Consider the following 22650-nt stretch of genomic DNA (forward strand, 5'->3'; position numbering starts at 1 on the left):
CCTGGCTACATTAATAAACCAACAATAAACAGATTAATAAAACTTTATATAAGAACATCAGTAATGTCAGTCCTGGCTACATTAATAAACCAACAATGAACAGATTAATAAAACTTTATATAAGATCATCAGTAATGTAAATCCTGGCTACATTAATAAACCAACAATGAACAGATTAATAAAACTTTACATAAGAACATCAGTAATGTCAGTCCTGGCTACATTAATAAACCAACAATGAACAGATTAATAAAACTTTATATAAAAACATCAGTAATGTCAGTCCTGGTTACATTAATAAACCAACAATGAACAGATTAATAAAACTTTATATAAGAAGATCGGTAATGTCAGTCTTGGTTACATTAATGAAACCACCAATGAACAGATTAATAAAACTTTATATAAGAAAGTCAGTAATGTCAGTCTTGGCTACATTAATAAACCAACATGAACAGATTAATAAAACTTTATATAAGAACATCAGTAATGTCAGTCCTGGCTACATTAATAAACCAACAATGAACAGATTAATAAAACTTTATATAAGAACATCAGTAATGTCAGTCATTAATAAACCAACAATGAACAGATTACATTAAGAACATCAGTAATGTCAGTCAATTAATAAACAACAATGAACAGATTAATAAAACTTTATATAAGAACATCAGTAATGTCAGTCCTGGTTACATTAATAAACCAACATTGAACAGATTAAAAAAACTTTATATACCATCATCAATAATGTCAGTCCTGGTTACATTAAAAAACCAACATTGAACAGATTAATAAAACTTTATATAAGAACATCAGTAATGTCAATCCTGGCTACATTAATAAACCAACAATGAACAGATTAATAAAACTTTATATAAGATCATCAGTAATGTCAGTCCTGGCTACATTAATAAACCAACATTGAACAGATTAATAAAACTTTATATAAGATCATCAGTAATGTCAGTCCTGGCTACATTAATAAACCAACAATGAACAGATTAATAAAACTTTATATAAGAACATCAGTAATGTCAGTCCTGGCTACATTAATAAACCAACAATGAACAGATTAATAAAACTTTATATAAAAACATCAGTAATGTCAGTCCTGGCTACATTAATAAACCAACAATGAACAGATTAATAAAACTTTATATAAGAACATCAGTAATGTCAGTCCTGGCTACATTAATAAACCAACAATGAACAGATTAATAAAACTTTATATAAGAACATCAGTAATGTCAGTCCTGGCTACATTAATAAACCAACATTGAACAGATTAATAAAACTTTATATAAGATCATCAGTAATGACAGTTCTGGCTACGTTAATAAACCAACAATAAACAGATAAAAAAAACTTTATATAAGAACATCAGTAATGTCAGTTTTGGCTACATTAATAAACCAACAATGAACAGATTAATAAAACTTTATATAAGAACATCAGTAATGTCAGTCCTGGTTACATTAATAAACCAACAATGAACAGATTAATAAAACTTTATATAAGAACATCAGTAATGTCAGTCCTGGTTACATTAATAAACCAACAATGAACAGATTAATAAAACTGTATATAAGATCATCAGTAATGTCAGTCATGGTTACATTAATAAACCAATAATGAACAGATTAATAAAACTTTATATAAAAACATCAGTAATGTCAGTCCTGGCTACATTAATAAACCAACAATGAACAGATTAATAAAACTTTATATAAAACATCAGTAATGTCAGTCCTGGCTACATTAATAAACCAACAATGAACAGATTAATAAAACTTTATATAAGAACATCAGTAATGTCAGTCCTAGTTACATTAATAAACCAACAATGAACAGATTAATAAAACTTTATAAGAACATCAGTAATGTCAGTCCTGGTTACATTAATAAACCAACATTGAACAGATTAAAAAAACTTTATATACCATCATCAATAATGTCAGTCCTGGTTACATTAAAAAACCAACATTGAACAGATTAATAAAACTTTATATAAGAACATCAGTAATATCAATCCTAGCTACATTAATAAACGAACAATGAACAGATTAATAAAACTTTATATAAGATCATCAGAAATGTCAGTCCTGTTTACATTAATAAACCAACATTGAACAGATTGATAAATGTTTATATAAGATCATCAGTAATGTCAGTCCTGGCTACCTTAATAAACAAACAATGAACAGATTAATAAAAATCTATATAAGAACATAGGTAATGTCAGTCCTGGTTACATTAATAAACCAACAATGAACAGATTAATAAAACTTTATATAAGAACATCAGTAATGTCAGTCTTGGCTACATTAATAAACCAACAATGAACAGATTAATAAAACTTTATATAAGAACATCAGTAATGTCAGTCCTGGCTACATTAATAAACCAACAATGAACAGATTAATAAAACTTTATATAAAACATCAGTAATGTCAGTCCTGGTTACATTAATAAACCAACAATGAACAGATTAATAAAACTTTATATAAAAACATCAGTAATGTCAGTCCTGGCTACATTAATAAACCAACAATGAACAGATTAATAAAACTTTATATAATAACATCAGTAATGTCAGTCCTGGCTACATTAATAAACCAACATTGAACAGATTAATAAAACTTTATATAAGATCATCAGTAATGACAGTTCTGGCTACGTTAATAAACCAACAATAAACAGATAAAAAAAACTTTATATAAGAACACAGGTAATGTCATTTAGGGCTACATTAATAAACCAACAATGAACAGATTAATAAAACTTTACATAAGAACATCAGTAACATCAGTCCTGGTTACATTAATAAACCAACAATGAACAGATTAATAAAACTTTATATAAGAACATCAGTAATGTCAGTCCTGGTTACATTAATACACCAACATTAAATAGATTAATAAAACGTTATATAAGAACATCAGTAATGTCAGTCCTGGTTACATTAATAAACCAACATTGAACAGATTAATAAATTTTTATATAAGATCATCAGTAATGTAAATCCTGGCTACATTAATAAACCAACAATGAACAGATTAATAAAACTTTACATAAGAACATCAGTAATGTCAGTCCTGGCTACATTAATAAACCAACAATGAACAGATTAATAAAACTTTATATAAGAACATCAGTAATGTCAGTCTTGGTTACATTAATAAACCAACAATGAACAGATTAATAAAACTTTATATAAGAAAGTCAGTAATGTCAGTCCTGGTTACATTAATAAACCAACAATGAACAGATTAATAAAACTTTATATAAGAACATCAGTAATGTCAGTCCTGGTTACATTAATAAACCAACATTAAACAGATTAATAAAACGTTATATAAGAACATCAGTAATGTCAGTCCTGGTTACATTAATAAACCAACATTGAACAGATTAATAAAACTTTATATAAGATCATCAGTAATGTCAGTCCTGGCTACATTAATAAACCAACAATGAACAGATTAATAAAACTTTATATAAGAACATCAGTAATGTCAGTCTTGGCTACATTAATAAACCAACATGAACAGATTAATAAAACTTTATATAATAGCATCAATTATGGCAGTTTTGGCTACATTAATAAACCATCAATGAACAGATTAATAAAACTTTATGTAAGAACATCGGTAATGTCAGTCCTTGTTACATTAATAAACCAACATAGAACAGATTAATAAAACGTTATATAAGAACATCAGTAATGTCAGTCCTGGTTACATTAATAAACCAACATTGAACAGATTAAAAAAACTTTATATACCATCATCAATAATGTCAGTCCTGGTTACATTAAAAAACCAACAATGAACAGATTAATAAAACTTTATATAAGAACATCAGTAATATCAATCCTAGCTACATTAATAAACGAACAATGAACAGATTAATAAAACTTTATATAAGAACATAGGTAATGTCAGTCCTGGCTACATTAATAAACCAACAATGAACAGATTAATAAAACTTTATATAAGAACATCAGTAATGTCAGTCCTGGCTACATTAATAAAACAAAAATAAACAATTTAATAAAAATTTATATAAAACATCAGTAATGTCAGTCCTGGCTACATTAATAAACCAACAATGAACAGATTAATAAAACTTTATATAAGAACATAGGTAATGTCAGTCCTGGTTACATTAATAAACCAACAATGAACAGATTAATAAAACTTTATATAAGAACATCAGTAATGTCAGTCCTGGCTACATTAATAAAACAAAAATAAACAATTTAATAAAAATTTATATAAAACATCAATAATGTCAGTCCTGGCTACATTAATAAACCAACAATGAACAGATTAATAAAACTTTATATAAGAACATAGGTAATGTCAGTCCTTGTTACATTAATAAACCAACAATGAACAGATTAATCAAACTTTATATAAAACATCAGTAATGTCAGTACTGGCTACATTAATAAACCAACAATGAACAGATTAATAAAACTTTATATAAGAACATCAGTAATGTCAGTCCTGGCTACATTAATAAACCAACAATGAACAGATTAATAAAACTTTATATAAGAACATCAGTAATGTCAGTCCTGGCTACATTAATAAACCAACAATGAACAGATTAATAAAACTTTATATAAGAACATCAGTAATGTCAGTCCTGGCTACATTAATAAAACAAAAATAAACAATTTAATAAAAATTTATATAAAACATCAATAATGTCAGTCCTGGCTACATTAATAAAAAAACAATGAACAGATTAATAAAACTTTATATAAGAACATAGGTAATGTCAGTCCTGGTTACATTAATAAACCAATAATCAACAGATTAATAAAATATTATATAAGAACATCAGTAATGTCAGTCCTGGCTACATTAATAAAACAAAAATAAACAATTTAATAAAAATTTATATAAAACATCAATAATGTCAGTCCTGGCTACATTAATAAAAAAACAATGAACAGATTAATAACTCTTTATATAAGAACATAGGTAATGTCAGTCCTGGTTACATTAATAAACCACAATGAACAGATTAATAAAACTTTATATAAAACATCAGTAATGTCAGTCCTGGCTACATTAATAAACCAACAATGAACAGATTAATAAAACTTTATATAAAAACATCAGTAATGTCAGTCCTGATTACATTAATAAACCAACAATGAACAGATTAATAAAACTTTATATAAGATCATCAGTAATGTCAGTCCTGGTTACATTAATAAACCAACATTCAACAGATTAATATAACTTTATATAAGAACATCAGTAATGTCAGTTCTGGCAACATTAATAAACCAACAATGAACAGATTAATAAAACTTTATATAAGAACATCAGTAATGTCAGTCCTAGCTACATTAATAAACCAACAATGAACAGATTAATAAAACTTTATATAAGAACATAGGTAATGTCAGTCCTGGCTACATTAATAAACCAACAATGAACAGATTAATAAAACTTTATATAAGAACATCAGTAATGTCAGTCCTGGCTACATTAATAAACCAACAATGAACAGATTAATAAACTTTTATATAAGAACATCAGTAATGTCAGTCCTGGCTACATTAATAAACCAACAATGAACAGATTAATAAAACTTTATATAAGAACATCAGTAATGTCAGTCCTGGCTACATTAATAAACCAACAATGAACAGATTAATAAAACTTTATATAAGAACATCAGTAATGTCAGTCCTGGCTACATTAATAAACCAACAATAAACAGATTAATAAAACTTTATATAAGAACATCAGTAATGTCAGTCCTGGCTACATTAATAAACCAACAATAAACAGTTTAATAAAACTTTATATAAGAACATCAGTAATGTCAGTCCTGGCTACATTAATAAACCAACAATAAACAGATTAATAAAACTTTATATAAGAACATCAGTAATGTCAGTCCTAGCTACATTAATAAACCAACAATAAACAGTTTAATAAAACTTTATCTAAGAACATCAGTAATGTCAGTCATGGATACATTAATAAAACAACATTGAACAAATTTAAAAAAAAATTATATAAGATCATCAGTAATGTCAGTCCTGGTTAGATTAATAAACCAACATTGAACAGATAAATAAAACTTTATATAATATCATCAGTAATGTCAGTTCTGGCTACATTAATAAACCAACAATGAACAGATTAATAAAACTTTATATAAGAACATAGGTAATGTCAGTCTTGGCTACATTAATAAACCAATAATGAACAGATTAATAAATCTTTATATAAGATCATCAGTAATGTCAGTCCTGGCTTCATTAATAAACCAACATTGAACAGATTAATAAATTTTTATATAAGATCATCAGTAATGTCAATCCTGGCTACATTAATAAACCAACAATGAACAGATTAATAAAACTTTATATAAGATCATCAGTAATGTCAGTCTTCGCTACATTAATAAACCAACAATGAACAGATTAATAAAACTTTATATAAGATCAACAGTAATATCTTTCCCAGTTACATTAATAAACCAACAATGAACAGATTAATAAAACTTTATATAAGATCATCAGTAATGTCAGTCCTGGCTTCATTAATAAACCAACATTGAACAGATTAATAAATTTTTATATAAGATCATCAGTAATGTCAATCCTGGCTACATTAATAAACCAACAATGAACAGATTAATAAAACTTTATATAAGATCATCAGTAATGTCAGTCCTAGTTACATTAATAAACCAATAATGAACAGATTAATAAAACTTTATATAAGAACATAGGTACTGTTAGTACTGGCTACATTAATAAACCAACAATGAACAGATTAATAAACTTTATATAAGATTATCAGTAATGTCTATCTTGGCTACATTAATAAACCAACATTGAACAGATTAATAAAACTTTATATAAGAACATAGGTAATATCAGTCCTGGCTACATTAATAAACCAACATTGAACAGATTAATAAAACTTTATATAAGAACATAGGTAATATCAGTCCTGGCTACATTAATAAACCAACAATGAACAGCTTAATAAAACTTTACATCAGAACATCAGTAATGTCAGCTCTGGCTACATTAATAAACCAACAATGAATAGATTTATAAAACTTTACATAAGAACATCAGTAATGTCAGTCCTGGTTACATTAATAAACCAACAATGAACAGATTAATAAAACTTTATATAAGATCATCAGAAATGTCAGTCCTGGTTATATTAATAAACCAACAATGAACAGATTAATAAAACTTTATATAAGATTATCAGTGATGTCTGTCCTGGCTACATTAATAAACCAACAATGAAGTGATTAATAAAACTTTATATAAGAAGATCGGTAATGTCAGTCTTGGCGACATTAATAAACCAACAATGAACAGATTAATAAAACTTTATGTAAGAACATAGGTAATGTCAGTCCTGGTTACATTAATAAACCAACAATGAACAGATTAATAAAACTTTACATAAGAACATAGGTAATGTCAGTCCTGGTTACATTAATAATCCAACACTGAACAGATGAATAAAACTTTATATAAAACACCAGTAATGTCAGTCCTGGCTACCTTAATAACCAAGAATGTCAACTGTAATAAAATCATCCATGGGTTCTCAAATGAAATAATACATGAGAGTATCAATATTTCTAACTTTGGATAACTCAGTAAAAAGCAGAGAAAAAAAGAATAATAAAACCATCCATAGATTCATTAATAAACAGTGCATCAGATTATCAGTAATGCTAACATTAGAAACATAACAAACAACCATTGATAAATTAATAAATATATCTATAGGCAAAGTAATAAAACCAATAATAGATTCGTCAACACAGCTAGTCATGAATACATTGATAAAGCTAATCATAAATAATTTACTAAAGTTCTTCTATCATTTATGAGGAAGACGAAAATATTGTTTAACTCGTCTGTTTCTTCCTTTCTACACATAACTATTGATAATACAACACATTATAATGAAGTAACTTGGTTCACAACGCTGTTGCAATGCTATTTTATGGGTTAATTACAAATTAAGCTCTTAATAAAAAATAATGGATAAATATATGTGAGATAACTCACGTAAATAACATTGTTGTAATATTATTATTTGTTGACAAGTATTTAAATGTTACCTGTTTCCACCAAATTTACTAAAATAGTAGCTTAATGTTCTGTATTCTCCTCTGAGATATTTCCATGACCCTGGAATTTTGGATCGTGTCCCTACCTTGTTCCTGATAATGGGAGCTGTACAAGGGGGTATTTTACTTGTTGGACTACTTTTGTACCAAGAACCTCCGTCAGAGATACTTGAGGTAAGAAAGATTTGTTCAGATAATTATCTTGTACTATTAATCAAACTGACAACTAAAATTAAAACCTGAACCATTAGGTGGAACTTCTTGGTTCTTGGCGTTAGTGGCGACTATTAATTGTCGCTTATGAAAATGTCCCATCAGTATTATTCAGCTGGTCAATCGTGATTATTGTTGGTTGACTTCCTTTATGAGACGTCTTCTCGGTATTTTGCTATTTTCGTTAAAACATGGCATTATTGGGCATTTTATCTAGAACTTAAAAAATATATTGATTGTTGACATTACTGTATGCTGAATATTAATCAACTATCCTGAATATGTTTTAAAACCGTGTTTTAAACCTAAAAAATCATTCTAAAGTAAAGAATCCAATAAGTTCCAATAAGTTTATGTTATGAAAGTTTATTTTTCTCCACTTAGACAACAATGTTCTATAAAAACTCACACCCCAAAGTATCCATACAATACAATAGCTATTATGATGTAGAAAATAAAAGAAATTACTAATGAAAAGTGTACCGAGTAAATCTCCAGAATTAGGGATATGTAAAAACTTGAGGTTTATCATTGTTTAATGTTTTGACAGTAAATATCGAAACACAGCTTTGTTTGTTTGTTTGTTTTGAATTTTCGCACAAAGCTATTCGAGGGCTATGTGTGCTAGCCGTCCCTAATTTTGCAGTGTAAGACTAGAGGGAAGGCAGCTAGTCATCACCACCCACCGCCAACTCTTGGGCTACTCTTTTACCAACGAAAAGTGGGATTGACCGTCACATTATAACGCCCCCACGGCTGGGAGGGCGGGCATGTTTAGCGCGACTCGGATGCAAACCTGCGACCCTCAGATTACGAGCGCATGCCTTAACGCGCTCGGCCATGCCGGGCCCGAAACACAGCAGGAAATCGTGTGTATTGCTGAAACTTAATATTGTTTATTTATAGTGTTACAAGAGTTGTACATACCTTTTAAGGAAAGAGAAGACTATTCGGTGATACCAGTAGAAAATTCATCCAATCATAAAGTAGAAGAAACAGAACAGTCATTTCCAAGAGAACTTGAAGTGACACCAAAAGAAGCTTTGAAGATGTATGAATTTTACATCTTACTGGTAATGTGCATCGGTTCGTTACATTCATCACTGTTTGTGAATAATTTTTATAAGGTAAGTGGCGTGTTCTAATATTAATATGTTCTATTAGTACGCCTTATTTTTTTTTAACGGGTTAAAAATACAAACAATTTGTAATTTGATCATGATAATACAATATCGTATAAGAAAACATTATGTTACCTAACATGATATACCATCATGTATAATATAATATAAATAAAATAATAATAAACTGTACAGGGTGTGTTGATGAAGATTATCTGATATGTTGTGTTTGTCAATATTTTTCAATATTCATTGGTAAAAGAGTAGCCCATGAATTGTCGGTGGGTGGTGATGACTAGCTACCTTCAATTAGTCTTACACTGCTAAATTAGAGAGGGCTAACGCTGATAGCCCTCGTGTGGCTTTGCGCGAAATTCCAAAACAAACAAACGTACTAACTAGGGCAGAGAAAAATTTCAAAGAATCAAAGCTGGAGGTTATGCTAGATTTAGCAAGTATTATTAGTACAACAAATCACATTATTTTATTTTTAGACATATGGACAAACATTTATAGATGATGACATATTTCTAGCCACAACTTGATCTACATCTTCATTGTCCACGTTGTCCTTAGGGTGGTCGTAGATCTCATAGCCACAACTTGATCTACATCTTCATTGTCCACGTTGTCCTTAGGGTGGTCGTAGATCTCATAGCCACAACGGGATCTGCATCTTCATTGTCCACGTTGTCCTTAGGGTGGTCGTAGATCTCATAGCCACAACGGGATCTACATCTTCATTGTCCACGTTGTCCTTAGAGTGGTCGTAGATCTCATAGCCACAACGGGATCTACATCTTCATTGTCCATGTTGTCCTTAGGGTGGTCGTAGATCTCATGCAGGACAAAATACCTTTCAAGATAAAGAACCTAACGGATAAAATATATTTCTGTGTATGATTAAAAATTTCCATTTATGGTTATTCTAAATATTACAATTTCAGTTGAAAGTTAATTATCCAAAACCAGGAAATTATTTTGAGAGAACCAAATCTAACCTATTAATTTTTTTCAAATTTTAAATATTAATTTCAGTGATTTTTAAGTTATTTTCAATTGACAGCAAATTATCCAAAAACAAACTTTTGTACAAATGAATTTAATTGTTTGTAATTAAACAACAAGCTACAAAGTGGGATATCTGTGCTCTGCCTACTACGAGTATCAAAACCTGGTTTATGTGCCACTGAATTAATTAATTAATAGTTATGATTTTGGAGATGTATTATAATCTTAATAATCCAATGTGAATTAGAGCACGTTTCTCTAGATAATTTATTCTCGTCAAAATCAGTATTTATATCAGTGATCTTTTGTCTCAATATTAAAACGTTATAAAGTGGTTTACTTAAATGACCCCACTAACATTACAATGTGGTGTTAGCAAATACCTGTGAAATGTACTTATCTAGAACTAAAGTTGGATTAAATTATGGTCTCTGACACTAAAGGGATTTTTATTTATCAAAAGGTTTACGTTGGACGACAGATTTGGCATCGCGTCAGAAGAGTCTCTTCTTTACTTGAGTTATAAAGTTTTACTACGTTTCAATCTAAGAATTTGGTTGGACTTCAATTTCGAGCGATAGTTACACACGAGGTGTTTGTTAACAGCCGTCCATTATTTAGTAGCTCGAAGGAAAGCAGCTAGTCATCACCAGGAAGGAAAGCAACTAGTCATCACCAGGAAGGAAAGCAACTAGTCATCACCATCCACCACCTACACTTGAGCTAGCCTTTTGCTAACAAACAGTGGGATTGATCGTAAATTATAACTGTACTATCACTGAAATGCGAGTATATGAGTGAGTGTAATCCGAATTCGCGACACTCAGATTGCGACTCGAGTGCCCTGAACACCAGGCTATGTCATACCCAATCTCACAGCTTAGTTTTCACCCCATTAAATCTATAAACTGGGCGTTAACTCTTTATCTAAAACAAATTACTAAAAATATGTAGAAAAGACTAAATAGTGCTTGTTTAAAATTCATACGTTATGTCAAGTCGATTGTACTGATCTCAAACAAATATTAATAATCTGTAGCACATTTGTGTCTACTTTATTATTATTGATTTCACTATAGTTGAATAAGTTTGCATTTCATGCATTTCAGTAAAACTCATACAGCAACTCTAAGACATTACTCGTCGACGAACATGGTTATGGGTCTCTCCTGTTACAAGTTTATGTTTTACCTTCTCTTGGATTCAAACATCCACACACGTTTCTCCTGATAGGTGACTCTTGAGAGATTCTGGTAGTTGAAGGATGCCCAAGGTTCTGCAATATGTTACTGTGATTGTGCAATTCTGTAGACGAGAAGCCCAGAAGTGGTGACCGCATGGCTGAACAGCTGTGGTTCAAGTCAATGGAGTGACAGTGTTAAAGCACTCTAATGAGTGTTGTTGGCATTATGTCTGGTACTGGTACAATAGAATTGCTATACTAATTAAATAAGACAGTGTAGCATGATCCATTGTAGGGATTAAAAACAGATTGAAATCAGTAGGCCCGAAATCATTCTCTGTTGTTGTTTTTAAATGAACAATTAGAATAAAAGAAAACCAACAATAGGTAAACTGAAGAATCTGGAAGAACAAATTTACGATCACATACAATGTTTGAACTCTACTTTTCGATTGGACATTCGTTATCATAAAAGTTTTTTTAGTGCACTGTTAGTCCGACTTCCCAAATATAGTAAAATATTTAGACTTGTTAGCAGAAAACATGACCACAAGAGATGGAACTCACCAAAGTCATCATCACAAGAGAGTGAACTATCCAAAGTTATCGTCACAAGAGAATGAACTAACCAAAGTTATCATCACAAGAGAGTGAACTAACCAAAGTTATCATCACAAGAGAATGAACTAACCAAAGTTATCATCACAAGAGAGTGAACAAACCAAAGTTATCATCACAAGAGAGTGAACTAACCAAGGTTATCATCACAAGAGAGTGAACTCACCAAAGTTATCATCACGAGAGAATGAACTAACCAAAGTTATCATCACAAGAGAGTGAACTAACCAAAGTTATCATCACAAGAGAATGAACTAACCAAAGTTATCATCACAAGAGAGTGAACAAACCAAAGTCATCATCACAAAAGAGTGAACTAACCAAAGTTATCATCACAAGAAAGTGAACAAACCAAAGTGATCATCACAAGAGAGTGAACTCACCAAAGTTATCATCACAAGAGAATGAACAAACCAAAGTTATCATCACAAGAGAGTGAACTAATCAAAGTTATCATCACAAGAGAAAGAACTAACCAAAGTTATCATCACAAGAGAATGAACTAACCAAAGTCATCATCACAAGAGAGTGAACTAACCAAAGTTATCATCACAAGAAAGTGAACAAACCAAAATGATCATCACAAGAGAGTGAACTAACCAAAGTTATCATCACAAGAGAGTGAACAAACCAAAGTTATCATCACAAGAGAGTGAACTAGCCAAAGTTATCATCACAAGAGATGAACTCACCAAAGTCATCATCACAAGAGAGTGAACTCACCAAAGTTATCATCACAACAGAGTGGACTCACCAAAGTTATCATCACAACAGAGTGAACTAACCAAGGTTATCATCACAACAGAGTGAACTAACCAAAGTTATCATCACAAGAGAATGAACTCACCAAAGTCATCATCACAAGAGAGTGAACAAACCAAAGTGATCATCAGAAGAGAGTGAACTAATCAAAGTTATCATCACAAGATAGTGAACTAACCAAAGTTATCATCACAAGAGAGTGAACAAACCAAAGTTATCATTACAAGAGAATGAACTAACCAAAGTTATCATCACAAGAGAGTGAACAAACCAAAGTTATCATCACAAAAGAGTAAACAAACCAAAGTTATCATCACAAGAGAATGAATTAAACCAAAGTTATCATCACAAGAGAGTGAACAAACCAAAATGATCATCACAAGAGAGTGAACTAACCAAAGTTATCATCACAAGAGATGAACTCACCAGTCATCATCACAAGAGAGTGAACTCACCAAAGTTATCATCACAAGAGAGTGAACTCACCAAAGTCATCATCACAAGAGTGAACTCACCAAAGTTATCATCACAACAGAGTGAACTAACCAAAGTTATCATCACAACAGAGTGAACTAACCAAAGTTATCATCACAGGAGATGAACTCACCAAAGTCATCATCACAAGAGAGTGAACTAACCAAAGTTATCATCACAAGAGAGTGAACAAACCAAAGTGATCATCACAAGAGAGTGAACTAACCAAAGTTACCATCACAAGAGAGTGAACTAACCAAAGTTATCATCACAAGAGAGTGAACTAACCAAAGTTATCATCACAAGAGATGAACTCACCAAAGTCATCATCACAAGAGAGTGAACTCACCAAAGTTATCATCACAAGAGATGAACTCACCAAAGTCATCATCACAAGAGAGTGAACTCACCAAAGTTATCATCACAAGAGAGTGAACTCACCAAAGTTATCATTACAAGAGAGTGAACTCACCAAAGTCATCATCACGAGAGAGTGAACTCACCAAAGTTATCATCACAAGAGAGTGAACTCACCAAACTTAGCATCACAAGAAATTGAACTCACCAAATTCATATCCAATATTTTTTTACCATGAACATGTTTTGCTGAATGCATAGTTAAAATGTAATTACAAAATGGCATAGAGGGCTCAGATACGAGTCAAGGAAGTCTTTGACGAACATTCAACTCTTACTAACTGCATAATTTTTCAAAATTTTTGTGAGTTGTAGATAATTCTTTCAAAGCTATAATTGCAGATTTAATCTGCATTCAAAATGCCAGTTCAAAAGTCCTTATCAAGAGGTTAATAGTGAAAGGCTATAATGCTGTTGACATACATGATATTAAAAATACACTGGTAAATATTTCTTTGCAGAATTCGTTTTGTCATATTACATTATGAGACTTTTAAACAGTTTTTGTGTAATTTACCGTAACATTGTGCTGAACTCCTGCTGTAATTTGTAGCTTACAAAATAAATATATTAATTTATTAGAAGTAACAGACTGATAATTATATGTATCTTATTAAATACTCACCAGGTTTATACAGATCCTTGATACAAAAATCATGATGAAATCTTGCATGGTTTGGTTCTTCACTGTTGTTTGTGATGAAAGAAAATTATCCAGTTGTGAATAAACGCATAGCAGGATTGTACTGTTTATATATATGTAATAAAGAATATACACAAACCATTCCTAATTACCACACAATCTTATATAAATCTTAGCTTAACAATCCTTAATAATATAAAGGAACAAATGGTTAGGTTTGATTATTTATTATGAAAGCCAGGTTCACATACCATGACTGATTAGTCATGTGTGCTAACCAGCCACTTTAGATGACAGCTTTTGGTCTTTACTTACATATAGACTAATCACATGATGTATTCTAGGTTATTTTTTTGTTTCTATACCTAAAGAGGTACAAACAGTAATGCGCTCCGTACTCTGGGGCTGCGGATGGGCTATAAGTTGTTCAAATCTCCCTATTTCAACAGTGCCACATCAGTTGGCGGCTGGTGCTGTCCACTATCTTCTTTCCCTCTGGCTGTTACTTCACACTGTAAACGCGGAAATTTAAAAGAAACAGATTATCAGTTATTAGTACTGATGTTATATCAAGTGTTCATTGACAGATCAATTTGATACTGACACAAAAGACAATACCGAAAACTAGGAAGTTAATCATAACTCACATTAGTAGAACGGCCCGGCATGGCCAGTTGGTTAAGATATTCAATTCGTAATCCAAATGTCGCGGATTTGAATCCCCGTCACACCTAACATACTCGTCCTTTCAGCCGTAGGAGCGTTATAATGTGACGGTTAATCCCACTATTCGTTGGTAAAAGAGTAGCCCAAGTGTGGGCGTCGAGGGGTGAGGACTAGCTGCCTTCATTCTAGTCTTACGTTATTAAATTAGGAACGGCTAGCGCAGATAGTCCTCGTGTATTTTTGCGCAAAATTCAAAACAAACAAACCATTTGTAGAACATCTTGCAAAACTGATTATTCAAAGTTATATTTGAAACATATATATATATATATATATATTTGTAAAAACAGCTCGTTTGGTTGAGAAAATATTTTACGTAAGGAAGCGAACAACGTTTCGACCTTCTTCGGTCATCGTCAGATTCACAAAGAAAGAAAGAGGTAACTCTCTCTCTGGTATTTGGGTATATATATTTGTATACCCAAGAGGGTCAGGTACACTAGACCTCTTTCTCCTTCCATGACTTTGTTGGAGTAGCCAGATTAATATATTTCGAGTAAATACTGAATGGCTGGAGTGATATCATAAGTTTAGTCAGGTCCTTTTCACGACAATGTCCATTTATATTGTTCTTTGATTTCATTATTATTATTATTTAATAAGTCTAGAACGTAGGTGGCCTGTTTTATTTTAGCTCTATTCTATTATTGCTGGCCCGGCATGGCCAAGCGTGTTAAGGCGTGCGACTCCTACTCTGAGGGTCGCGGGTTCGCATCCCGGTCGCGCCAAACATGCTCGCCCTATCAGCCGTGGTGGCGTTATAATGTGACGGTCAATTCCACTATTTGTTGGTAAAAGAGTAGCCCAGAGGTTGGCGGTGGGTGGTGATGACTAGCTGCCTTTTCTCTAGTCTTACACTGCTAAATTAGGGACGGCTAGCACAGATAGCCCTCGAGTAGCTTTGTGCGAAATTCCAAACAAACAAAATCTATTATTGCTATTATTATTATTCAATAAGTCTATAACGTAGGTGGCCTGTTTTAATTTAGCTCTATTCTATTATTACTCTTTAATAAGTCTAGAACGTAGGTGGCCTGTTTTATTTTAGCTCTAGTCTAATATTGCTATTATTATTATTTAATAAGTCTGGAACGTAGGTGGCCTGTTTTATTTTAGCTCTATTCTATTATTACTATTATTATTATTATTTTAAATTTGATTTTATCTTAAAGATCTGATGTACAAATTTAACGGGGAGAGGTGTTTAGGTCTCTCATCATCATATGTACAATATCTGTCTAGTTCGCATAACAACTCATTTTTTTGCCAATTTTTATCAAAATATTTTATTGTACTATGTAGAAGTCTATCTGGTATTGTTTGTGTGTTTGAGTAATTGTGCATGAACTTTGAGGAAGTGGTTTGTATTCTGTATGCTGATGTAATTAGTGTATTCTGTAATGTTTGGAGTTTGGTTTGTATTTGTTTTTCACTTATATTGATCCATGCAGGAGCTGCATAGTCTATTACTGGTCTAATGTACGTCTTGTATATTTTAATGATTTCTGGTGTTGTTCCGTAGTTTTTACCAGTTAGACTCCTAGCATAGTTTATTTTTTGCCAAATTTTAGTTTTTGTTATTTACATGTTTTATCCAGGTAAGTTTTGAATCACATGTTAATCCTAAATATTTTGCAGATGTAACAGTCTGGAGAAGATCTCCATTCATATAAATCTACGGTTGTGCTTTTTCATGTTTCGTTGATTTTGAAAATATCACTAATTATTTCTTCGCTGTGTTTATTTTAATTCTGTATTTTTCACAATATTCACTTAATCTGTTTAGTTGTGGTTGTAAGTTAGTGGCTGCTATTTCTGGTGTTGGGGCACTTTTCCAAATTGTTACATCATCAGTGAACTGAGACGCGTATCCATAGGTTGGGTCTTTAAGTAGCATATTATTTACATACATGATGAAGAGAATAGGACTAACCACCCCTCCTTGAGGAACTCCAGCTTCTGGAGTGAAGAACTCCGAGAAAGTTCCCTTTACGTTTACTCTGGATTTTCTATTTTCCAAAAAGTTAGATAACCAGCGTATTAATAATTCCACACAGTTGACCCACTTCATACATATGGAACCGAATACCATCGTGCCATACAGTGTCGAATGCTTTCTAGATATCGAGGAAGAGACGACAGTGCACTCTTTTTTATTAAAGCTATTAATTATTGTTTCAGTTAATCTAATTAAATGATCTGTTGTTTGTCTATATTTTCTAAATCCGTTTTGTTCTTCTGGTAATTTTGAATTAATCTCCAAAAATGTGGAGAGCCTATTACTTATTATTCTTTCGAGAATTTTACGTACACAGCTGGTCAGGCTGTAACTGTTTGTCGATAACTGTTTGGTTTATTAGCTCAGTTTTGTGCCAGGTTTTTGAATAAATTTGGTATTAACTGGAATGTCATATTTTGTTACTAGTTTTTGCCAAATGTTAGTTATTTTTCTGCTGATCTCGGGATTATATGGTATGCAGCATTATGTTACCATTATGTCTGAACCTTACACCACTTTTAACAGTACACGTTCATCCGATCGTTAAGAAACTAAGAAATTTAAACCAAAGAATTATCAATAGAAGAAATAACATCTATTTCATTCAACAATGTAGAAAGGAACAACTAAATCCTAATTTTGTAAAGGTAAAACTATCAAAACATAATCCAAAATTTACAGACAAAAACTACTTAAAGCCATGTTGAACACGAGATACAAAGAACTACATGACTTACAAAAACAAAAAATGAACCTAGACCATCAACTGGCATGCTGCACCAAACCAGAGATTTACAGACTTATACAACGAAACATAAACCAAATCAATACTAAGAACCACAGAGACAAAAAAGATCTGCCACAACAAAAAACTAGAAAAACTAAGATGCAAACAACAGAAAAGACATCACGACAAACCGTTAACTAACCTCATAATTAACAGATCCGACCGACAATTAAACACTGACGAGATACATCTACTTAACAAAGGACTCAACTTCGCTATAGCACCTAGGTACATTCCAACCATAGAAATCAAAACATGTTTAGAAGATCTAGCCAGAAGACTTGTGATACTTTCTACAGAGAAGAAAAACAAGGAAACAACCAAAAACAACCAACAGAAAGAAGACAACTTAGACAATTGTATTGACATCCAACAGCCAAACTTCCCAGGAAAAATTAAAAATTTATATTTTCCAGAAACACCTAAAAACAACATCTTAAACGATTTTTTCAAAGAATTTTCTTACAAAACCATCAAATAATTTCACAAAACAGAAAGCTAAAAAACAATCTTACAAAAAGAGACATTAATTCCATTAAAAACCTAAAATAAGACAGAAACATAAAAATTCTAAAAGCAGATAAAGGTAACGCTATAGTAATAATAAATACGAATGAATACATCCAAAAAATGAAGAACATCCTATCAGACACAAACAAATTTAAACTAATACACACAAATCTAAAAAAGACACACGAAACACAACTTAACAAATTACTACTACAAATGAAAAAAGCCAACACAATTTCACAAACACTTTATTCCTACCTACGTAAAACCGACTCACACCAGCCACAAATATACGACATCCCCAAACCTCATAAACCAGATTGTCCATTACGACCAATAATGTCCACATATGAATCGTTTAATTACAATCTTGGTAAATACATAGCATGGGCATTCTCCAAATATGTAACATCAGCCAGCTCATTCATCAAAGACTCTTTTAATGTCAAGTCGAATCTAAATCAACTTAATCATAAAGCTTTAATGGCCAGTTTCGATGTTATATCCCTCTTTACAAAAGTTCCAACCACTAAAGCCTGCAAGATCGCCTTAAAACTCTATATCCGAGACCCTAACCCATTTGTAGAAAAATTCCTAGCACCAATTAGCAACCCTCATAGAATTCACCACGATGAAGACAAACTTCATGTTCAACAACCACAACTATATACAAACAAATAGCCTGAGCATGGGCAACCCAGTATCACCAGTTCTAGCCAATATTTTTATGACATAAGTTGAAACACAAGCAATTAACACAGCATTACATCCACCACTACACTGGTACAGATATGTAGATGACACGATTGCGGGATTCACATCTACAGAACACACACTTAATTTTTTCAATCACATTAACTCTATGCATCCCAACATTAACTTCACATGTGAACAGGAAGAAAGCAATCAAATATCATTTCTTAACCTCAAAATTACAACAACCGATACACAATTTAAAACAGAAATCCACCGAAACTTCACCCATAATGGACTATACATTCCTTGGGACTCAGCACATGAAACAAAACAAAAATTCAACATACTAAGAAACCAAATAAACACAGCCATAAAACTATGCTCACCAGATAAAATTAACGATGAATTAGACAAAATAAAAAAAATACTTCATCAACATCAATAAGTTTCCTCCACAAACTAGAAAACATTATACGTACACACCTAGACATAAAGCAAAATCAACTAACAAAAGTAAATATATCTCACGAATCAAAAAATCACGAAACCATATACTGCTGCACACCATGTATTCCCGACATCAGCAGAAACATGACCAAAATTTGGTAAAAACTAGTAACAAAATATGACATTCCGGTTAAAACCAAATTTATTCAAAAAACAGGCACAAAACTGAGGTCTATACTATGTAAAAACTACACTGACAAACACCACACCAACATTATTTACAAAATACAATGTGATAACTGCCACAACTTCTATATTGGAGAAACAAGTAGAAAAATGGAAATCAGATTCAAAGAACATAAAAAGTCATCATCAACACTCAAATACTAAATAAAGAAACAAACATAAACAAACGCAAAATTAAAAAAGCCTTACTTATACAACAACTTAAACTCAAAATAAACCAAAACAAAGGAAAACCTTTATACCTATATTAAAAATAATATAATAAATAATATAAAATTATATATTCAAACATCTAACATCGCTCTCTACATTCCGACACTCAGTTACACAACCCCCTTTCAAACATGTGGTCAGCTTCCGGTCAGTTACCTCTCTCTTTGTGAACCTGACGATGACCGAAGAAGGACGAAACATTGTTCGCTCCTCTATGTAAAATATTTCCTCAACCCAAACGAGCCGTTTTTACGTAAATATTTTTCTCTACAAATAGGTGTTCTCGACATCACTGATTACAAATGAAACAGTTTCTCCCGCAAATGTATTATATATTAGTAAGTTCAGTTCTTCTCCTATTCGTTATTACTTTGGAATGTTATTTATTCTGAACTGGAGCGTCTACATCTTTAACAAATATTGGTAATTTATTTTAGTCTCTTTGAGTTGAATAAATAGTTATTTGTAATTTTTTCTAGCCTTCACAACTAGAGATAAAACATATGTAATTTTAAGTAATAAAACAAACTTGCGTCAGTATATTTCAGCTTTTCTTCAGCCACTTCGGATTTCCTCATTAATTTCTATTACAGTGTAAGTGTATTAATTTGTAATACACTACACGATGTTTAACTCCTGATTTTTATAATTCAGTTATACTTTTATCAGTTTTCTATTTATTAACGCTGAAATTCCTCAAAGCTTTAACCTAAAATTGTATCTCAGAACGGCTGGTATGGGTATTAACATTTTTATTTATAACGAGAGAATAACGTTTCGACCTCCCTAGGTCATCCTAATATTCACCTGAGGATGACCCAGGAAGGTCGAAACGTTGTTCTTTCCTTATCAGTAAAAGTGTTAATACCCATACCAGCCGTTCTGAGATACACATTTACTTTAAGTGGGTTTCTCGTACTTAAGAATTCCTTTACTTAAAACTGTTATATAAACATTTAATACGTAGTTATTTTCCTAGGACTGAAACACTGCTGCTGTTTACCCTGGTGGTGACATCTTACGGTGAAATAATAATATTAATAATGAGGATTTGTATACTATTTGCTACGTTTCCTGCTGAGTTTCTATGTATTCCTTCCATTGTTGCTGAAGTGTTTCAAAACAAACACACAGTTTTGATCTAGGGAATGATCTACTTCGTAGTGGTAAGTAAATAGAGAAAGTATAAACTAATAATAAACATACAACCTATGATTTATGGAATAGTCTACTGTGTAGTGATAAGTAAATAGAGAAAGTATAAACTAATAATAAACATACAGCTATGATTTACGGAATATTCTTCTGTGTAGTGATAAGTAAAGAGAGAAAGTATAAACTAATAATAAACATACAGCTATGATTTACGGAATAGTCTACTGTGTAGTGATAAGTAAATAGAGAAAGTATAAACTAATAATAAACATACAGCTATGATTTACGGAATAGTCTACTGTGTAGTGATAAGTAAATAGAGAAAGTATAAACTAATAATAAACATACAGTTATGATTTACGGAATAGTCTACTGTGTAGTGGTAAGTAAATAAAGAAAGTATAAACTAATAATAAACATACAGTTAAGATTTACGGAATAGTCTACTGTGTAGTGATAAGTAAATAGAGAAAGTATAAACTAATAATAAACATACAGCTATGATTTACGGAATAGTCTACTGTGTAGTGATAAGTAAATAGAGAAAGTATAAACTAATAATAAACATACAGCTATGATTTACGGAATAGTCTACTGTGTAGTGATAAGTAAATAGAGAAAGTATAAACTAATAATAAACATACAGCTATGATTTACGGAATAGTCTACTGTGTAGTGATAAGTAAATAGAGAAAGTATAAACTAATAATAAACATACAGCTATGATTTACGGAATAGTCTACTGTGTAGTGATAAGTAAATAGAGAAAGTATAAACTAATAATAAACATACAGCTATGATTTACGGAATAGTCTACTGTGTAGTGATAAGTAAATAGAGAAAGTATAAACTAATAATAAACATACAGCTATGATTTACGGAATAGTCTACTGTGTAGTGATAAGTAAATAGAGAAAGTATAAACTAATAATAAACATACAGTTAAGATTTACGGAATAGTCCATTGTGTAGTGATAAGTAAATAGAGAAAGTATAAACTAATAATAAACATACAGCTATGATTTACGGAATAGTTACTACGTTTTGATCAGTAAATAGAGAAAGTATAAACTAATAATAAACATACAGCTATGATTCACGGAATAGCTTACTGTGTAGTGATAAATAAATAGAGAAAGTATAAACTAATAATAAACATAAAGCTATGATTTACGGAATAGTCTACTCTGTAGTGATAAGTAAATAGAGAAAGTATAAACTAATAATAAACATAAAGCTATGATTCACGGAATATTCTACTGTGAAATGGTTAATAAATAGAGA

The 22650-nt window shown here is 31.2% G+C and overlaps 1 protein-coding gene across 1 annotated transcript in view; it reads left to right on the plus strand.

Annotated features, from left to right (window-relative positions):
- The window catches only part of LOC143228423 (uncharacterized), an 84987-nt gene that overhangs the window by 31482 nt on the left and 30855 nt on the right, over positions 1-22650 (plus strand). The window contains exons 2-3 of the mRNA XM_076459685.1: positions 8193-8319; positions 9294-9485. Of these exons, the coding sequence (XP_076315800.1) occupies positions 8193-8319; positions 9294-9485 (319 nt within the window). The remainder of the gene's footprint in view (positions 1-8192; positions 8320-9293; positions 9486-22650) is intronic.

The sequence above is a fragment of the Tachypleus tridentatus genome, chromosome 10 (genome assembly GCF_004210375.1).
Source record: "Tachypleus tridentatus isolate NWPU-2018 chromosome 10, ASM421037v1, whole genome shotgun sequence".
Taxonomy (NCBI): domain Eukaryota; kingdom Metazoa; phylum Arthropoda; class Merostomata; order Xiphosura; family Limulidae; genus Tachypleus; species Tachypleus tridentatus.